This window comes from Coenobita brevimanus, chromosome 71 (genome assembly GCF_032717465.1).
Source record: "Coenobita brevimanus isolate Jiangsu-jjx chromosome 71, ASM3271746v2, whole genome shotgun sequence".
In the NCBI taxonomy this organism is placed as follows: Eukaryota; Metazoa; Arthropoda; class Malacostraca; order Decapoda; family Coenobitidae; genus Coenobita; species Coenobita brevimanus.
This window is the reverse complement of record NC_137024.1, coordinates 38,027,272-38,049,328: the sequence shown is the minus strand read 5'-3', so window position 1 is coordinate 38,049,328 and position 22,057 is coordinate 38,027,272. Positions and strand designations below refer to the sequence as shown.

The following is a 22,057-nucleotide window of genomic DNA, read 5'->3' as shown; positions in this document are numbered from 1 at the left end:
CTATTTATAGTGGCATTTGAGAAAGGAAAGAGGCAAATGGGATTTTGCCACGAGTTAGGAACTGGTGGTGTGAAGCAGGTTGGTGGCCAAGATGCTTTTCATGTATGAAAACAATTTCTCGTGTGTTACAAATGGCCTTTATCGAGTCAAAACACTGCTAAAATTATACTGTGTTGTGCAGCAGATTGCATATAGTTTTATATGAGAGAATAATGGCCGGACTTTTGTTGAGAATCCCGGGCTTGTACAGGCATTTCTCTGGCAATTGATAATACTGTCCGGCCCCTGCCTGTGTCCGGGAAATCCGAAATCCAGGAAATAGGGGTCCGCCAAATTGAGGGTCGAGTGTGTATATAAGTAATTCCTCTAATATCCGAACGCCCAATATCCGAACGCCCAATATCCGAACATCCCCACTAACCGGACATAATCGTCCCGGGATCCAATATTCCCAAAATGGGCCAAAAACCACAAAAACTTCGAAAAAAATCTGACTTTTTTCCCCACCCGTAATTTGAAATTGCCGTGTGTCGCCGAACAGCTGTTACACCATGGTCCCTTCACCCCTTCCTTCCTCCCCCCTCCCCTGTCAGGGTTGCCATTTGGTATTTTTCATTACTAAATGTGGGCCAATTTGGTAATGAAAAATTCGCTTCGTAATGAATCAGAATAATGCATTACCAAATGGATTTTTCACATGTATGAGGATACACAGGATGGAGATGGTGGATTATTTGCTCTCTCTGACTAATTTGGTAGCCTATATAGCATGATAATCAACATGCTGTTAATTATAAGAAGAGTGATTACATGTATTTCCGCTTGTGTATATAATTAGTGAAGACTAGATGCTAGCTTTACGAATTTGGTAACGAAAATTAAAAATGGTAATGAAAATTGAGGAGTTTGGTAAAGTGGCCGTTGCGATCTACCAACCCTGTTACCCCGCCATCATCAACAGTCACAGCCTAACTCTGATCGAGAGCAGATGCTTATAGCAGTCAAACCATAGGTGCTTGTTTTTTGTGAATAAACAGTGAATAAACTGCAATACCTCGCCACTAGAACACACAGGAATTTACAATGTTGTGCAGTGTTAAGAAATTAGAATTTAGAGTGCAGAGAATTAACTGTGGACTGCAAACTGGCGGTTCAAACCAGTCCAGGAGCCAGGGACTTGTAAGTACCCAAAATGTTTAATATTGTATAAACTCACCTCTAAAACCTCATTTTATGGTTCTTTTGCATTTATTTCAGTCTTTTATGTCCCTTATTGGTGTGATTTGGGTCTTAAATAGGTGCAATGCATGTCCAGAGGGAGTTGTATAGTTGTTTTTTTGAGTTAGGGTCCATAAGTACATGTCCAGGAGGCTGGGGCCCAATATCTGGACAGGATCACTATCCGGACATGCCTTTGGCTCTATTACATTGGATATTGGAGGGATTACCGTATATAAACATATATATATACATATACTGTATATGTATATATATACAGTATATACATATATACACAGTATATCCCCACAGTAAGCGATTCTGAGTACGCGATCCTCCTTGTACAAGAGGACCTTTTTTTTGTGTGTGTGTGTGTATTTTTTATTCGTATGCGAATTGAACTCCTTGTAGGCGAGACAGGCAGCGAAGAGTGGCCCAAATCCGAGGCTAACCCCGAATACGTGACACTGTCCCCCTAAGAAGCGATAACGGGTAAAGGTGAGCAGCCATATTCTTGTTGCTTTAATTAAGCCATATCCTTGTTGATTTACCTAGTAAAGCCATAATCTTGTTGGTTTACTTTATCTTAGGTAATATGTCTTCGATAGTTTCCCTGTATAGTACAATACTTAGGTCTGAAAGATATCTCAAGGGTTGCCCATGAAGGGGGGTGCCGCCTATATGTAATTTTTCCCATAAGTTTATGTATTCACAGTACGCCAATTCCTCTGCCGCCTATATAGGTGCGTACTAGGGGGATGTACTGTATATACTGTATATACGAAGTGCTACCCAAATGTTCCAGTAATTTGAACAGAGTGAGCCAACCGTTTGCAGTTTTGCCTTTTGCCACTAGGACGAGTCAGCAGTACACTTTGTGCGTCAGTGTGGCCCTGGTCGTATCTGTGGGTGGACATGTTGTTGAGCTACGCTTACTATGGTACCATGGTGTGTAGGTGGTTTGGCGGTTTTGCAATGGCAAACCTCACGCAACAAAGAACCTGCATCAAGTTCTGCTTCAAGATCAACCAGTAGGCTGCAGAAACTCACCGGTTGCTTCAGCAAGCCTTTGGTGATAATGCCATGTCCCAAACCAGAACATTTTTCTGGTACAAGCGGTTCAAGGAAGGAAAAAAGTCCGATGAAAACGATGACCGTTCTGGATGACCATCAACAGCAACAACACCAGAAAACATTGGAAATGTTTGTCAGGCTATCCTTGCAGATCGTAGATGAACTATCCATGATGTTTGTGATATTGCTGAATTGCCGTACCGGAGCTTGCAACGCATTTTGTCGGAAATGTTGGGCATGAGACGCATCACTGCAAAATTTGTGCCAAGACTGCTGAGTGACGAGCAGAAGGCACATCACATTGCAGTTTGCAGGGAGCTCAAGAATCAGGTCAGAGATGATGCCACCTTCATCTCCAAGGTCATAACTGGTGATGAATCATGGGTTTATGGTTATGACCCGGAAAAAAAGCAGCAGTCAACAGAATGGAAGTCTCCCAATTCACCAAGGCCAAAAAAACTCCATCATGTTTGCAGCAATGTCAAGTCAATGTTGATCATTTTCTTCGATATCCAAGGGATTGTTCACAAGGAATTCGTCCCACCCTGTCAATCTGTCAGTGGAAAGTTTTACTGTGAAGTTTTGTAGCGTCTGAGGGAGAACATCCGCCACAAACATCCAGAACAGTGGAAGAACAAGGACTGGGTCCTGCATCACAACAATGCCACTGTCCACACATCAATTGTCTTTTTATATAGTTTTTTTCTGTGTGTGTGTGTGTGTGTGTGTGTGTGTGTGTGTGTGTGTGTGACACTGGGCATAGGCTTCACAGCCTGCTCTCAAGGCCCAGTAGTCCTCCTACATACCATTTCCGGCAGTTCCTGCCTTCCACTAACATGGTAGTCGTTCCCCACCCACCCTATTCGCCTGACCTTGTCCCCTGTGACTTTTTCCTGTTTCTCAAGCTGAAATTATGATTGCAAGGGCGTTGATTTGACTCGATTGAGGAGATCCAGACAGAATCGCAGGGGGTGCTCAAGACCATCAAGCCTGGAGCCTTCCAGGGATACACGGACTCATGAAAAAAAATGCTGGGACCACTGTATACACGCCCAAGGGGACTACTTCAAAGGCAACAGTGAGAAGTAGGAGGTAAGGTAACTTATCTATCTATCTGTCTATTGCCAGATGGCTTAATCCTGTAAGGGGAGGCCACAAACAGAGTGCCTCCATGTTGCTCTGTCCCCTGCCATTTCACTGCCCTGCTCCCAGTTCACACCTCCCTCTCTCATGTACCTCTCCACTCCATCCCTCCATCTCATCCTTGGCCTCCCCCTCCCTCTCCCCCCCTCCACCTCACTCATATACACTCTCCTTGTCAGTCTCTCACTCTCCATCCTCTCCACATAGCCAAACCACCTTAATGTGTTTCTCCTAATGCTTCCTATCACATCCAGATCCACACCACAATGCTCCTTCACTTCCTCATTTGTCAGTCTGTCTCTCCAAGTGACTCCACATGCTCCTCTCAAATAACTCATTTTCACTGCTCTCACTCTGGACTTCTGTCCCTCCAACAAGGTCCAAGCTTCACTTCCATATGTTAAAGTTGGTATCACAATACTGTCATGTGGTAGCTTTTTCACTTCCATGCTCACTTCCCTGTTTCTTATCACTATTTTCAAGGAACCAACAACTTTTCTTCCCTGCTGCACCCTTTCAAGCATATCACCCTCTAAACTTCCATCCTTGATCATCACACTACCAAAGTACCTAAATGCATCCACATTCTCCATTTCCTCCCCATTCAATCACACCGTACATTCACTGACTTCACCTCTCTCGAAGACCATAACTTTACTCTTCCCTACATTTACCTTTAGATTCCATTTCATACACTCTCTCCCAAACTCATCCACCAAGCCTTGCAGCTTCCCTTTCTCTTCACTTAACAACACAGTATCATCTGCAAACAACAGTACAGGGGTTTCCAAACACTGCACTCTCTCACTAGGCCCACTCCAACATCCACTGCCCTACCTTGTATTGCTTTTATAACCCCATCCATATACAGATTGAACAGCCATGGAGACATGACACATCCTTGTTTCAATCCAAACCTCAAAAAGAAAAATTCACTCAGTTCACTAACCACACGCACTGCAGGCTTAGCACCATCATACATATTATTCACAGCCTTCAGCAACTTCCCATCTACTCCATATATTCTTAATACTTTCCACAATCCTTGTCTATCCACCCTGTCATATGCTTTCCCCAAATCCATGAAGGCTGCATACAACTTCTTTCCCTTCTCTAGAAACTTTTCCACTAAAGATCTAAGAATGAATATCTGATCAACACAACCTCTTCCCTTCCTAAAACCTTCATGGTCTTCTCCAACTAATTCCTCTGTTATTTACCTAATGCTGTCAATAAGTGTCCTAACATAAACTTTTCCTATTACACTAAGAAGGCAAATGCCCCTATGATTACCACGCACTTCTTTTTCCCCTTTTCCTTTGTACTGGGGAATAATTATACCTGACTTCCAATCCTCCATGACTCTACCTTCCTCCCAGGCCAATCTGCACATCTTCCACAACCATTCTATTACTATCTTTCCCCCCCTGCTTCAGCATTTCACCACACACTCCATCAATTCCTGGGGCTTTCCCCATTTTAACTTTCTACATTGCTTCCACAACTTCCATCCTACTGATTTCTTCCTCTCTTTTCACATCTCTCCTTCTCCCAGCCATTCCCCAGCCACTTATACTTGCATTACTTTCATTCTCTATGTTCAACAATTCATTAAACTTATTTTCCTACAATATTCAAATTACCGGTGCCAGAACTTTGGGGTAGCACCTCGTATTACTCTATAAAGATGTTGTTCCCTTGCAACACAGGTTCTGGTGACATACATCTGCCATAAGGCAGCTAAGGTAAAATACTCCAAAGCTATATAGCATCACTTAGCAACAGCAATAACAAATATTACTAGATAGTAAGAGCTTCAAGGCCCAAATATGGGGTTTTGCTGAAGTCAACAAAGTCTGTGGGGGTGAAACACCTTGTGGGGAAGAGAGAAAGAGAGAGAGAGAGAGAGAGAGAGAGAGAGGGGGGAGTCCACTCTAGAGATGGCCACAGTAAAATGTATGATGATGTAATACTGGATTCCATGGGTCACCTAAGAGTCATGTCAATGATACTTTACAAGAAAGACTGAGGGAGGTACTGTACTTGGGTATGGCTGTAGATCCAGTGTGTGGTACTGAGGAGCTGGAGGTGGGAGGGAGTGTAGCAACTGGTGGTAGTACGCTATACCATCCCACAAATGAGTCTGGATCCAGAAGGCCTCAGTGCTGTTCCAACTATTACCCTGCATGCATACAAAATTACAAGATAGTCAGTCATCAAAGCTTAAAACATTTGAAGACATAATGCTAGTTGAAATGAGTCTTCTAGCTCTCCCAAAGCACCATTTCTGATTTCAAAATAACTGTATAGTAATCAAAAGCAATTGTATGTGAAAGAAAAGGCTTTTACTGTATTAATCAGAAAGCCTACAATCAATTCAGCTCTGAGTGAAACTTTACATAAGGACTATCTATAAATATCATCTCTACACAGTATATGCAACACAATACTAACAACATATTCCAAAAACTTAAAAAGTCAATGATTTCAACAATTCTGATAATACAATGAAGAAAAACAGAAGTTTTGATGAAATTTTATATATATATATATATATATATATATATACAGTGGAATCTCAAATTTCAACAGTTTAGAATTCGATGAATCATATTTCGATGCATTTTGGAGTGGTCTGCCTACCTTACTTTTCGATGCAAAGTTGCGTATTTCGATGCTCTCAGGGCCAGACCCAAACCAAACAAGCAAAGATAGTATTTTTGATGTAAACCAAAATGCTAGAAGTGATGGAAAATTATGAAAAGTATGAACCTAACCTAATATCGTATGTGATGTGCTCTCAGGACCAGACTCCAACCAAAACAAGCAAAGATAATATTTTTGATGTGAACCAAAATGCTAGAACTGAAGGAAAATCATGAGAAAAAGTATGAACCTAACCTATTATCGTATGTGACATGTGCTCTCAGGGCATGACTCCAACCAAAACAAGCAAAGATAATATTTTTGATGTGAACCAAAATGCCAGAACTGAAGGAAAATCATGAGAAAAAGTATGAACCTAACCTATTATCGTATGTGACATGTGCTCTCAGGGCATGACTCCAACCAAAACAAGCAAAGATAATATTTTTGATGTGAACCAAAATGCTAGAACTGAAGGAAACTTATAAGAAAAAGTATGAGCCTAACCTAATATCGTGTGTGATGTGTCAAGATGAGAATGAAAATCAACATCATTTACTCATACAACACATGAAGCATACGATGATATGGTTCCGAGACAATTCACCGTCAAGTCAATTTGCTCGTCAGATAATTCCCCGTCAAAACATGGACGATTTCCTGTCAGGACAATTCACACCCTGGACGATTCCCCGTCATTCTATAAATATACTTATTACAAACTAATCAATACTATAATAACTCGAAGATATAACAAGAGAAAATTAAAGGAAGATAATCAATAGTAGAAATACTAAAACAAAATGAATTACAGGTGGTAGTAAATACAGTAGGCAGAATACTGAAACAAAGAGAAGTACGGTAATTATGAATATTAGGAGCGACATAGAAATGAACAATAGAGACTGAGAAAAAAAATAGTTACGTTGTTTAACCCGCCCCATCACGACGTTTTCTGGGCAGTGGTACGCCCCAGTCCCGTCATTTTTGGACCTTTTTTTTTTTGGCTCAAACATTCGCTTTTGGTGAGAAACATTGAAAATTCATAGAGAAATCGCTCACCTGTGGTTTAAAATACTCGATCTAGGTACGAGTACCTCCTTACCTGACTGGGTTTTCTAACAGGCTGGCACCAAAGAAAACGAGTTCTATGGGAGGATAACTATTTTATCCACTAATAAACAGTATTTATTTATTTACTTGGTACAAATTTATATGTAGTACAAGAGTATATTGGTTTTCAAACAGTAATATAGGCATTATAAGCATTGTTTCACTCACTAACTCATCACCATTCATGACCTTTTTTTCCCACATTACCTGATAGTCATTTCTGACTGTTTCTTCCTCTAATGCTATGTAAACTTTGTCCTCCACATTATCATCGATTGGGGAATCACTCTGGCCTTGAATGTCTTTATTGGCCAGGTCACTGGTAACAGGTGAATTGCCGAGACAATGGCGTGCAGGGGGGATGGAGAGGTTATGCGGTTTAAGGCATTGTCCCTGCTTGGCATCTTGTAGAGGAATAGAGGAAGGTGTCCCGTGTATACGTGCCAAAAATTACTCGCGAAATCACTCGCAAAAATTGAAATTGCGCAAATTAGGGACCCTGCAATGTTGCTGCGTTAATTCACGTCTCCGAGATATGAGTGCACATCATGTGAGGACGTGAATTCACGTCTCCGGAACACGGCGGGTTAAGGACAAAAGCTCCCGGATGAGAGTAGGCACCAACAACAACAAGCCATGTCCAAAGAGATGCTCTGTTGTCGGCGGCCATCTTGCGACTGTCCTTCCAGCAGCCAGCCCTCTACAGCCAAGTGCTGCACTTTCAGCCTGTACCTTCCACATGTGGACATGCATTTCACTGCAATTCAGTTGTATGTATTTTCTTTGTATTTTCGTTGCAACTTACCTGTTTCAAGACGGCAAGCAAGAGTGGTTCTTCAGGTAGCAGTGGTAATGGATGAGAGCAGCCTGGCTCCTCTAAATCTTCGCAGCCAAAGGAGAAATGGCAATACAGGAAAGGGCAGAAATACACCAAGTATATACATGCTGACAGTATGGCAATACAACGCAGAACTACAGTTACTTAACCACAATTATAGTTCATAAAGTTTACAGGGGGTGTGGGCAAAAAATCATGATTTTAGGTAGTTAGGTTCGGAGGCCCCAGACCCAAACTAATTTTTCCCATAAGAAGTTCAGATTAAATTTCAATTATTTGAATTTCGCGGTGATTTCTAGGTACATATGCCAATCGAAATTTGAGATTCCACTGTATATACCTGTGTGTGTGTGTGTGTGTGTGTATATATATATATATATATATATATATATATATATATATATATATACAGTAAAAGTTCTATTATTCGGCAACTGATTATTCAGTAGATACAACATTTCGGCAGTATTGAAAAATAGTCCCATTCATGAAAATCTTTGATTGTTCGGCAGATGTCCAGAATCATCTCGGTAGTCCAGGAAGTGTTATCTGTGACTTGTAGGCCTAATGTTTCATTACACTTCTGTATGTTCACTAATTTCTATATTTTTTCAGATTCAGGTATAGTACTGTATTGATTACAAAATTGCACAGTATCATACAGTACAGTAACCGCCCCCACCAAATTAGCGAGGATTACAGTCCAAGTCCTCTCGCTAATTCTTGAAATTCTTTCATTCTTGATGCCTTCCTGAAAATGACATTTACCAGTACTTGCGTAGCCCATGAACCAATGATACTGTAATGCATTACCCATAAATAAATGTTGCTTGTTAATCAGTTTCCCCGTTGTTTTTAGCTGTAAGGCTGTGACAGCTCTAGCATTTTTATCCATCCATCATCCAATCCTACACTGCCCCATGAGGAGCGTAGGAGCCAGGGGCTAGGCAGTTGGTCCAGACATTTAAGATGAAAGTGACCAGCCTCACTCATCCCTGAGTGGTATTACATGCGCAATCAACCCCAACCATTCCTTGGATATAAACCTTCACCGGCTCAATCCGACTGGAGCGCAATAATTACCCACTAAACCACCAGGCACCAAAATTTGGTTGTATGGTTACCACCCAGTGTAGAAAATGGTTTCCTGGTGTGCAGGAAACCATTTGGCTTGTCACTCAGTGTAGAGTCACCCACAGGCTGAAGGAAGAGGAAAGAATGAAGGAAAGAAAGACAGACGAGGGAGTGTAAAGTCACTCGTAGGCAGAAGGATAAGGAAAGAATGAAGGAAAGAAAGACAGAAGAGAATGGAAGGAAAGAAGGATGGCGTGGAAAGGGCAGACAACCGAGAGCAGCACTACATCTAGTGAGTGGATGGTGACCGCCCCCATCTACCACATAGCATTTTTATTCCTCAGCATAATGGTGGAAGGGACTGTCTTGTTTAACTAAACCTAACCTAACTGAGTTTAACTGTACCTAGTAATTTAACCAAACCTAACCTAACCTAAGTCAGAAAAATACTTAAAAATAAACTGGAGGAATATGAATTGCTAAGGTCTCTCTGATGAAAGTTAAACATACATTTAGCGCTCATTCTTTTGTTCGTTTTTGTTTAATGTGAAAGAGAGAGTATTGATGCAAACAGTAATATATCCTATTATCCGGCACTGAACAACCTTTTACAGTACCAATGTCAGTGATGTCAAGTTAATTTGTGCTATAAAGAAAACTGAACAATTATGGGGAGGGAATGAAGATCACTGGTATGTTTACACGACTCTATGCTATGATTCCAAGCAGTCAGGAGGTCGGTTAATCCCAGATGTTTTAGCCCATTTGGTAAATGCACCGTAACTTTATCAATTTTTCCGTGACTCATAGTGAATCATAGCATGGGTTTAGGAAGCTAAATAACACATTGCTAGGTGAGCCAGACGATTATCTTCACATCTTTAAGAAAAATAGATTGATTTCAGAAGAATGGAAGAAACTTTACGTACTCAAAGAGGGATTAAATTTCTTCCATTTTCTTAAAGATGTTTAGATAATCATCTGGTGCACCTAACAATGTGTTATTTAGCATCCTAAACCCATGCTGATTCGCTATGATTCACAGGAGAAATTACATAGTTAGGGTGCATTTACCAAATGGGTGAAAACATCTGAGACTAACTGAATCGTAGCGTAGAGTCGTGTAAACATACCAGTGACCTTTGTTCCATTCCCATAATTGTTCATAGTTTTTTCACAGCTCACTAACTCGACATTACTGACATCGGTACTGTAAAGGAGGTTATTAACCCCTAAACCACGGGGTTTAGCTAGGAAAGATAAAAGAAGATGTGTGGATGAAAAGGTTGCAGAGACTGAAATCTTAATAAACAAAAATGATGGACAGAGTCAAAGAATAGCATATGAATCGATTAGAGAACTGAGTGGTAATACAGGTAAACGCAAGGAAATACCAGTTAGAGACAGGGAAGGAAATTTATTGACCAAAGATGGAGATATTAAAAATAGATGGAAAGAGCATTTTGAGACAGTTCTTAATAGACCAATATCACCAGAAGAGGATATACCGTCTGCTCAGGAAGATTTAAATATAGAAACAGGAGAGTTGAGGCTTGCAGAAGTGGAGAAAGCAGTAAAACAGTTAAAGAATAATAAGGCACCAGGGGAGGATGGTTTATTTCCGGAAATGTTTAAAGTGGAGGGGGACAGATTAATAATGATCTTGACCAAGCTATTCAATAAGATATGGGTGACAGGGTTACTACCATCAGTTTGGAAGAATGGTGTAATTGTTAAAGTTCCGAAGAAGGGAGACCTGAATGAATGTGGTAATTGGAGGGGAATCTCTTTGTCACCGATAGCTTTGAAAGTTTTCAGTAGAGTGTTGTTAAATAGGTTGGAGCCGGTGGTTGAGGGTATTCTGAGGGATGAACAGGCTGGTTTTAGAAAGGGACGTGGTTGCAATGATCAGATCTTTATAGTTAGGCATTTGATGCAGCAAGTTAATGAAATGAGAGTACCGTTAAGTCTTTGTTTTGTTGATTTTGAAAAGGCTTTTGATAGTGTTTCGAGAGAGACTATGGGGAAGATCATGAGACATTATGGAATACCAGAGGAGTTTGTGAGGGTCATTATGAACATGCATGAGGACACATTTTGTAAAGTGATGGTTGATGGTTGTCTGAGTGATTCGTTTGAAGTCAAGTCCGGGGTAATTCAAGGTGGTGTTCTATCGCCTTTACTATTTATATTGGTCATTGATTACATTATGAAACGCGTTGGAACAGAAACCTGTGCAGGTATACTTTGGGGAGAGAACAGGAAACTTTTGGATTTAGATTATGCAGATGATATAGTTTTGATTTGTGATGGGCCAGAAGAGATGCAGAGAGTGTTGGACTGTTTGGTGAGTGAAGGTCGCAAGGTGGGTTTGGTTATTAATTGTGGGAAAACTGAAATAATCAATATGAATATGGAAAATGCACAGGAATGTGTAACTGGAGGTATGGTTGTAAAGCAAGTTGATAAGTTTAAATATTTAGGTACTTATTTAGCCAAGGATGGTTCTTTGAACTTTGAATTCGAGGAAAGGTTAAAGAAGGCTAATCAGGCAATGGGAATGCTTAAAAATATTTGGAATAATAACAATTTCTCTGTGCATACAAAAATCAAACTTTATAAGGTAATGGTTAGGAGTATCTTAATTTATGGACACGAGTCTTGGTACAGCACAGTGACTATGGAAAATAAATTCTTGGTGTTTGAAAATAAAGCACTTAGAAGAATATTAGGAGTTATGTGGTGGGAAAGGATACCAAATAGTAGAATTAGAGAAATAACGGGAGTGCAGCCGATCGATGAATATGTTAGATTCTCACGATGGAAGTGGCTAGGACATGTGTATAGGAGACAGGGAATAGTACGAGGTACACCAGGGTGGGTGGCACTTGGTAGGAGAGGTAGAGGAAGGCCAAAAGAGACGTGGGTGAGGACAATGAGACGGGAAGCTGGAGATGAGTGTTGGGGAGATCTTGAGGAGTTAGCACAAGATAGGATGTGGTGGTGTGAGTTCATCGAGGCCCTATGCATCCCCGAGGGTGCCACAGGAAATGATTGATTGATTGATTGAAACCACGGGGTTGTCTTTGCCTGACTTGCGTGTCTCGCAGGCATATTCGCGCTCCGACAGACTCTAAAAATATTTGCCAAAAATCAGTTATTAGTCCTAGAATATTAAAATTACATATGCATACGGCACATACCTTCAGCTTTTTCCTGGGATGTTTGTTGAGCCTTCGTCGAGTACCGTAGGACTTGTGGAGACCTCTGAAGTTGGGTAACGAAGTCTCCACTTTACACTTCCCGACAACCCGTAATATGATTACCACAGCCTGATATTATCACTAGAAACACTATTCTATGATTCTCAAATAGTTTGGAATCCATACTTCAAAAAAAAAACCACTGTGAAAGCAATGAAAATTACAAGTGCATATGACCTTCCCACTTGACATCGTTCGCCGCTGGTGTTCTGTCATTTATTATTCATAAAAACACTCACAGTTCATATTTCTATTACTATATAACACTTATATACATCTACAGTCTTTATCCATGTTTCCTTCAGTAATAGTAGTGTACTGTCACTGTAGGCATTCAATTTCTCTTTCAGTAAAATATGTAGCATTCACTTTCTCGTCCTGTATACTAGCGCTGAGAGTGAACCTGTCACTTTCATTTTCACTTTCATAACTCATAGCATTCATACATGCTAGAGTGAAACTTTCACTTTCATTACTCCTAGTATATATACTCGTATTCTTATATTACTACTCATTTACATTTCTATTTACACTCTCTATTTTATTTACATTATTTACATTTCTGTTTTATTCACACTGTGTTATGCAGTCACTTGCAGTAACTTATAAAACTGTTTTCCACTGTTCACTTATATTTACATTCATTGCTTTCACTTGGGGTTTACACATTAATTACATTTCCACTTGCACTGTTTTACTCACCAAATAGATCGTAGTCACTGTCTACCATTTTCATTGACAAATTAGCCAGTTCACGTTCAATAGTCACTTACCCCTTTACCTCTTTCCACACGAGGTTTAGTAGGGGGTAGAGGTCACAGGGCCCTTTGGATGGGGCTAAAAAGCGACGGAATTGGGCAGGTGCAAATCCAATGTGCTTTCACCTTGAAAGACGACAGTAAACTGAATACAGTGTGGTGGCCTGCCTAGGGGAAATGCAATGCTGCCAATGTCAGCGTTGTGACAGCTGCTAACATATAAGCTATGAAATGACTGGCAGGAAATCTAGACAATACATAATAAATTACATAGTTCCAGTTGAATATAAATGTCACTTAGCTTCTCCCTACCTTTCTTATATATATTTTTATTACAAAAATAGATTATACGGCATATTTCAAGGGGAAATAAAAAGCGAAAATTAGCGAACGAGTGCACGTGAGGTGTGGTCAGGTGATAATTAGCCAATTCCAGGTGTATGGCACTCTCACTTACCTTATTTCTTTTTTGTATATATTATATGGTATAAGAATTGGGCATAGGGCTTATTTCAATGGATGAAATCAGTGGAAAATTCCAGGGAAGATTTACTTAACGTAGCACAGCTGGGCAGGCAAGAGGAGAGGGTAATGGCGGGGAGGTAGGGAGGGGAGTCGAGAACGGGGAGAAATGGCTAAATTGTCAACAATGGATGAGAGTACAGATGAGATTAGGAGTGCTGACTAGTGTTGGACATTGGCAGTACTGATAGATAATACAAGCCACCACTTGAAAGCCCAGGCAAATTCAAAATAACACAGAATCACAAAAGTAACACCCCGCGGTAAGATCCCTTGTTCCCAAGTGTCACGAAAGTGACGCCCCACGGTTAAGGGGTTAACCACAAGTATAGTTCATAAAGTTTACAGGGAGTGTGGGCAAAAAATCATGATTTTAGGTAGTTAGGTTTGGAGGCCCCAGACCCAAACTAATTTTTCCCATAAGAAGTTCAGTTTAAATTTTGATGTTTTGAATTTAGATGCAGTTTTTGGGTACATATGTCCATCGAAATTAGAGATTTTACTATATATATATATATATATATATATATACGTGTGTGTATATATATATATATATATATATATATACACAGGTAATCCCTTAATTCACGCGAACTTTTTTCACGCGATTTCGGTTATCCACGAATTTTTCGTACAATAATTAAAACAAAATTATAGTATTCAAATAAATAATTTTGATATACGAGAAATAAATAAAATATAAACATACCTACCTGCTGCCCGTGTGCATACATATGTATGTGTGTGTGCGTGTGTGTGCATGCGTGCGTGTGCGCGCGCGCTTGTGCGTGCATGCATGTGTGTGTGTGTGTGTGTGTGTGTGGAAGGTCGGTCTACCACGCACCACACAGTCAGTTTGAATCCGACAGTCGAACCGTGCATTACTCGCGAGTCGTTATTTGTGGCTTATATTTCTGCCTTCCAGTGATTGCTTGCCTTGTTTGCCAACATGGGGCCTAAGCGTACTGCTAGTGATGCATGTGGTAACACACCAAAATGGACTCGTTAAGTGATGTCGCTGACAGAGAAAGTTAAAGTGTTGGGCAAACTTAGAGAATGAATGTCGGTGACAATTCACCGTCAGGATGATTCCCCGTCATTTATTTACATACCAGTTTATTTAGCAAGTAGAGTACACAAGTTTTTTACTTACATGAGTTATAAAATCCCCCTGAAAATTAGTTATTAAAGTATTAATTAATCAATAATAAGTATGTTTATAGAATGATGGGGAATCGTCCAGGGTGCGAATTGTCCTGATGGGGAATCGTCCATGTTTTGACGGTGAATTGTCTCGGAATCGTATGTTTGGGGTGAATGAGTCAACTCTTCGTACAATAAAGAAGGCAGAACATAGCATACGGATGGCAGTGAGGGTCAGTGCATCAGACTGTGCTAAAGTGTCTCCACCTACGCCTGTGAAATGTCTTGGAACCGTATGTTTGGAGTGAATGAGTCAATTGTTCGTACAATAAATAAGGCAGAGAATGTAGCATACGGGAGGCAGTGAGGGCTAGTGCACCAGACTGATACTGTCTCCACCTGCGCCTGTGCTTCTCAGCTTTCAGTGGTAAATTTCTTACATTTTTGTTGTTTTTCATACTTTATGCTAGTTTATTAGGTGTAAGTAGTGCATAAACAGTATTATTCAGATGTAATACACTTAATACACATTCGTAATTACGTGTACACATGGGCAGAACGTATTCGCAAATTTACCGCATATGCGAAGGGTCTGGGAACGTAACCCTCGCGTGAATTAAAGGATTACCTGTATATATATATATATATATATATATATATATATGAAGCAGCTACAAATACAATAAAGCTTACTAAGCTAGACTACACATAGTTGTAACTACCACTAAGTAACACTCTGCTGGTGCCTCAGACCACATACAGTACCAGTAGGTCAAAATCCTTCCAATTTACTACTAAGAGGTTACAGCCACCAACAGCTCATGCACAGCACCTAGTGCATGATGACAAAATTGCATGGTAAAAAAAAAGCACTGAACTTATGGGATTTATCTCAATTGGTACTAGGCATCCCACTTGTAAACTCAAATATTCCAGTCTACAAAAATTAGACCCACTAAATACATATACATTGTTATGTATCAGATACACACACAGGCATAGTTAGTGTCATGGGGTTTTTAAAATAAATGCACTATTAAAAGATAATTATTCAATAATACTGAAGAGCAGGAACAATGAATTGTCTTGCTAAAATCAAGCAATGATTACTTTATGCTGGCTTGCTTCGCCGATTCTCTCAGAACGAGAATTTATAAACTTACTCAACAGTACACATCAGAGACTAATTACCCTGTACTCACAATTGCTGTTTATTAGTACTGTTAGCCTCTGGAGAAAGTGACTTCACCCCTGACAATAAATAACTAATACTATTAATGATATCAGGTTCTTGCTGATGCGTTAACTCCTAAAGGCACAACGGATTTTAAGCACAGGCTAACAAGACTGGCCTAATCATTGCTTGATTTTAGCAAGACAATTCATTGTCCCTGCTCTTCAGTATTATTGAATAATTATCTTTTAATAGTGCATTTATTTAAAAAACCCCGTGACAATTGGCGACCTCATTCCAGGATATTAACTCCTAGCTCTAAAGCTATTCATGAGATAATACTCACTCGTTCATACTTAGGTATTTATCATTAAAGTCTATAGGCACTACCTTACTGGTGATTACTGATTCATTTTTATTAATTTACATAATAGTTTTGACAGTCAGTTGTTTGTTTAATTTTCTTTCTTTACCAGTTTAATTAGATAAAACTGGTCACCACTAACTCGTGCCTATATTCTTTATTTTTGATTACTGGCATTTCTCTTTGCAAAAAAATCGCAGTCAGTACTGAGTCGCTAGTACTTAGATTGAGTTAGTATCATGTCGACCAGCATCTATGTACAGGAAGCCAAAGATATGGGTCTTACAGACCCAACTGAAATTAAAAATTACGTCCTCTCTCAGCTTAGTCACGAGCAGCAACGCAAGAGTGATGCTCATGAAGAGCGTAGAATTCAACGCGAACACGAGCGAGAACAGCGTGAACACAAACAAAAACAATCCGAACTCGAGTTAGAACATGAGCGAGAACAACGTGAGGAACGAGAGAGAGAACATCAATACGAGTTACAACAACACGAGAGAGAACGAGAACACGAACGTGCCGAGCGAGAGGCACGCGAAAAACATGAATTTGAAGTGCTGAAGCTCAAGCGAGATTCCTTGGCTTCAGACACATCTGGTGCTGTTGGCCCAAGCTTCACGAGCGTTCTCCCTGCACATGTTATGGCGACCCCACACATCAAGCTTCCCCCATACAAAGATGGCAAGCGAATCAAGCCATACATAGCTCGTTTTGAAGACATGGCTCAACTTTACCAGCTGGATGATGCAGCTAAGCGGCTTCAGTTTCTTAGCCTGTTTGAGGGCCTTGCCCTCGATATTCTCCACAGAATTCGTGGAGACAATATCACGTATGAGATGATGAAGGCCGCACTCGTCAAAGCGTACAGTCTCACAGATGACAACGCCAGGAGTCAGTTCATGAGGCCGCATTTACAGGATAAAGAGACTGCTGTTCAGTTTCTTGACCGGCTTACTGCTTACTTAAAGGAGTGGATGGAGAAAAATGAAACTCCTTCCACGCGTGAGGGGATAATTAACCTTATGTTGCGCAAGCAGCTAGAAAAGTCGTGGCCTACTGAACTTATGGCTCAACTTAAGATCTGCCAGGTAAAAGATGCCAGCCAAATGGTGAAGAAGGCTGACGCATTCTTTACTGCATACGGGTATCAAACTCGCAAGCAGCACACCTGGAACAGGAAACCTGATAAATCTGGGAAACCGTCTCAGACTGAACCCCAGCAACAAGGCCGTTTTCAGAATAATGGCCAAGGTCCAAAACCGCAGAAGAAGGACCAGGGGCAAAACACTCAAAAACCTGAGTGGAAGCGGTACGATAAACAGAACCACAACCAGCAGCAGTACCGGTATTTCAAGCAGCAGCAGGGCAAGGACAAACCACGTAACCCTCAGTCAGGACAACCAACTTTAGTGTATTGGAGGCAGGATGCAAATGCAGCCCTTATGCCACAACAAGCGTACAGTGGTGCCAACCCCACCAGTACAGGTACTTTGCAGTTCACTAGTTCCCCAACGACAGTGAACCCTCCTTCAAAGGTGGTCAATGCTCCAGCTCCTCAGATGGTGAGCATGACCCCTCAGGTACCAAGTTCTCAGGGCATCACATTTGCTGCATCGTTTGTTCTGCAGTCTCACCAATGACTGGCTGCTACCTCCTCAGACCCTTCCACCAGTAACACTGCCTTTCTTGTTCAGCCAGGGTTTGTGGGAGGTGTTTCTGTAAATGTCCTGAGAGATAATGGTTCCTCAGGTTGCTCTGTCAAGCAAAGTTTAGTTCGGCCTGACAAGTACAAGGGTAAGCAGATTCAAGTTAGACTTATTGATAGGTCACTGAGATTGTTCCCTGAGGCACGTATCCAGGTGGCATCTCCTTTCTACACTGGCTTGACAGCTGCTGTTGTCATGCCAGAACCCTTGTTTGACCTCATTATTGGCAACATACCGGGCGTCAAAAACAGTTGCGCCGTAGATGTTGCTACTCAGACTTCGGCTGTTGCAGTAACACGAGCCATGGCCAAGGCTCCGAATCATGTCATCCCGCTGACTGTCACAACGCCGCAAGATTTGATTCGTAGTCAAGACGTTATCCAAGAACAACAGTCTGACCCGACACTTGCCTCAGTGCGTAAGAAGCTGGAGGGTAAAGTGATTAAGTATTCCCGGGAAGGTCAAGCCAGGTTCCTTCGCAAGCAAGGACGGCTCTACCGTGAGTCACAAACACCCGAGGGCGAGGTTCGACTGCAGTTTGTCGTTCCTGCCAAGTACCGCCAAGCAGTGTTAGAATGGGGTCATTGTTCAGCCTCAGGAGGTCACATGGGCAAAAGGAAGACCCAGGGCCGTATCCGAGCTGACTTTTTCTGGCCAGGGATGGGACGAGACGTAGATAGTTTTGTGCGTTCCTGCAATGTGTGTCCACGTAACACCACTAATCAGGGACATGTCCTTCCTGTGCCGTTTGTAACCACACCCGTAATCTCTGAGTCAGTTGAGAAACAGGGTAGTGGTGAAGTGGGTGCAGACCTGACGTCTCGCCCATTGGCACCACAGGACACATCATGCCCAGGGCCTGTACATACATATGTACCGTTAGTTAAGGGGGAAGTTTGAGAACCCTGCAGAGACAGTCCGAGGCTGTGTATGAATTACCTTGTGGAACGTCTCGAGCTGTGGGCCTCTCTGAGGATTCCCGGAGAATGCGCAATATCCACACGAGTGTTCACACCCACGGTGAGTTTAAAATGTGACCTGCCCGAGATTGCGTAGCGATTCTCAGAGTCCTGTCATTAATCGTAAATGTAGAGTTTGGGTTTAACCATTAAACTGGGTGATGGGATGTTATTAAGGTGCTGTTCCCTCACATGCCGGCCGGGTGCGCCGCATGTTGAACCCTCACGCCAGCTTCTGGGGACTGGGTGCTGGGATGTTGTTAAGGTGCTGTTCCCTCGCATGCTGGCCGGGTGCGCCGCATGTTGAGTGAGGTGGATGCCAGGTTAGAGCTCCCCCTAAACTGGGTGATGGGATGTTGTTAAGGTGCTGTTCCCTCACATGCCGGCTGGGTGCGCCGCATATTGAGCGAGGTGTATGCCAGGTTAGAGCTCCCCCGCTAAGAACCCTCATGCCTACGTTTCGTTTTCGTTTTTAAAGGCTCCAACATGCTTGCATGTGTCGGCCTTGGTCACCTAATGGCGGCTCTCCACGCTGCACGATCCATTGCAGCCTCCCTGTTCAGTCCCTTAACCCTAAGGTCACACTTAATGACCTCGTCCCATGTCTTTCTCGGTCTACCCCTCACAACCCCACCCCCAATATTAACACTTCTCACCTTCCTCACCCAATTATCATCCCCCATCCTCTCCACATGTCCAAACCACCTCAATCTACCTCTCCTCATCACAACACCAATACACTCCAGTCCCATACTACCTCTCAACTCTTCCATCGTAAACCCAGCCCCTCCAGGCCTTGGACGCAGGGACGCACTGCACATCCACCTAATCACTGTCATTTCTGTACGTCTGAGCCGGCGAATGTCTTCCTCCTTCACTGCCCAGGTCTCACTGCCATACAGGATTACACTCCTAACACACGCTGCATACAAAGACCCCTTAGCACGTAGGGAGAGCCCCCTCAATGTCAGGAGAGGCAAGAGCTCCCTGAACTTCTTCCAACCACTTCTCACCCTAGCCACAGAGCTAGCTCCAGCCCCACCTCCAGCACACAACATGTCTCCTAAATAACAAAACTCTTCCACACACTCAAGAGATTCACCAGCAAGTTCAATCCTTTCACGTCTGACGATCTCCACCTGCTCACCCCGGCACGCCGTACACATAAAATCAGCATTATCTCGCAGTCTACCTCTGATACCACTACATCTCTTATGCACCCATTTATCACACACACCGCACAAGATGGAATTACTTCCCACGCCCTTGTGGCAAACTGCACATGGCCACTCTCCCTCATCTTTGACAGTACCGCCACCAACCCTAGATATCATCACTTTTGTTTTATCTGCATTTACCCTTAAACCCTTTTGCCCCATACCATCTCTCCACTTCCTAAACCTTTCCTCCGCCTCCCCCTCACTCTCTGCAATCAACACCAAATCATCAGCATACAACAACTCCCACGGGATTCCGTTTCTAAAGTCACGTGAAAGGGCTTCAAGTACCATGATAAACAACATGGGACTCAAGACTGACCCCTGATGCACACCAACATTCACGGAAAACTCATCACTCAAATCTCCATTCACTCTCACCTGGGTGTGAGCACCCACATACATGGCCATAACCACCCTAACCAGCCACTCCTCCAAGCCAAGCTTTCTCATTGCCCACTTCACCACCTCTCTAGGGACTCTGTCAAAGGCCTTTTCCAAATCAACAAAAACAAAATAAAGATCCCTTCTCCTACCAATATATTTTTCCTGAAGCTGTCGAACAATGAACATGGCATCAGTGGTCCCCCTACCTGGCATAAACCCAAACTGCATCTCATCAATATTCACTCTTTCTCTAATCATACCTTCTAAAACTCTCTCCATTACCTTCATTATCTGATCTAAAAGCTTTATACCTCTATAATTTCCTCTTTCCAGGGCATCACCCTTCCCTTTATACACATTTACAATTACACTCTTCAGCCAATCATCTGGGACAACACACTCATAAATAATCCTATTTATCAGGTCAGTGACTAAACTCACCCCTATATCGCCTGAGGCCTTCAACATTTCGGCAGTCAACCCAGACACACCTGCTGCCTTCCCCACCTTCATCCTACCTATTGCCTCACTCACAGTAGCAGTATCAATCAAAGGCCAAGGGCCAGACACTGGATCTGCTGGCTCCAAACCTTCCGTCCCAGTCAAACTCCTCATTCAACAACCGGTTATAATGCTCTCTCCATGCATCTTTAATATCCTCATTGTTCACCACTACCCTTCCTTCATCATTCTTCACACACTGCTCACCTATGATATCCCGATTATCCCTCTTCACCTGACCTGCCACCCTAAATATATTTTTCCTTTCCCCATGATTTAGGTTATCAAGTAATTGGCTCTGTGACTCAGACTTTGCCCTGTATACCTCTCTCCTAGCCCTACGCTTGGCAGCCAAATATTCCTCTTTGCTACCGCCCTTCTTCCATTCCCGGAAAAGCCTTCTTTTCTCCTTAATTGCAGCTTCTACACCCTCATCCCACCACCAAGTTACTTTATGTCTTGGTGGTCCTCTTGTCCAGCCGCATGTTACATCAGTAACTCTCAAGAAATTGTTCTTGAGGGCTCTGTACTGTTCATTAACGCCTCTGTCTACAGCTCCCTGTTCAGCCACCACTCTCCTCAACTTGCTATAGAAGGCATCCCTTACTACTTGGTTTTTCAGCTTCCATATTTTCCTCCTAGGTACATAAGTCCTCTTTTTCATCACTTGTTCTTTAAGCACCATATCACAAATCAATAGTTTGTGCTGCTGCACACACTCCTCACTTCCTATAACTTTAACATCCCTCACTAACCTCCTATCGGTCCTCCTAACCAGAAAATAATCTATCTGACTGCTATTTCCCCCAGACTCATACGTTTCCTGGTTAATAATGTAAATAGTGTACTTTTTGTAACATAAGTACTGATTGCTAGGCAGAGAGAGAGAAATGATACTTTTGATGCTCCACCTTGATTGTTTTCACAGGTGCAGCTGGTGGGTGCAGCATTGCC

The 22,057-nt window shown here is 42.1% G+C and overlaps 1 protein-coding gene across 1 annotated transcript in view; it reads right to left on the bottom strand.

The window, feature by feature from the left end:
* Smg5 (Smg5 nonsense mediated mRNA decay factor) overlaps positions 1 to 22,057 on the bottom strand; it is a 179,230-nt gene that overhangs the window by 128,430 nt on the left and 28,743 nt on the right. Inside the window, exon 3 of the mRNA XM_080277945.1 lies at positions 5,479 to 5,617. Within this exon, the coding sequence (XP_080134071.1) occupies positions 5,479 to 5,617 (139 nt within the window). The remainder of the gene's footprint in view (positions 1 to 5,478; positions 5,618 to 22,057) is intronic.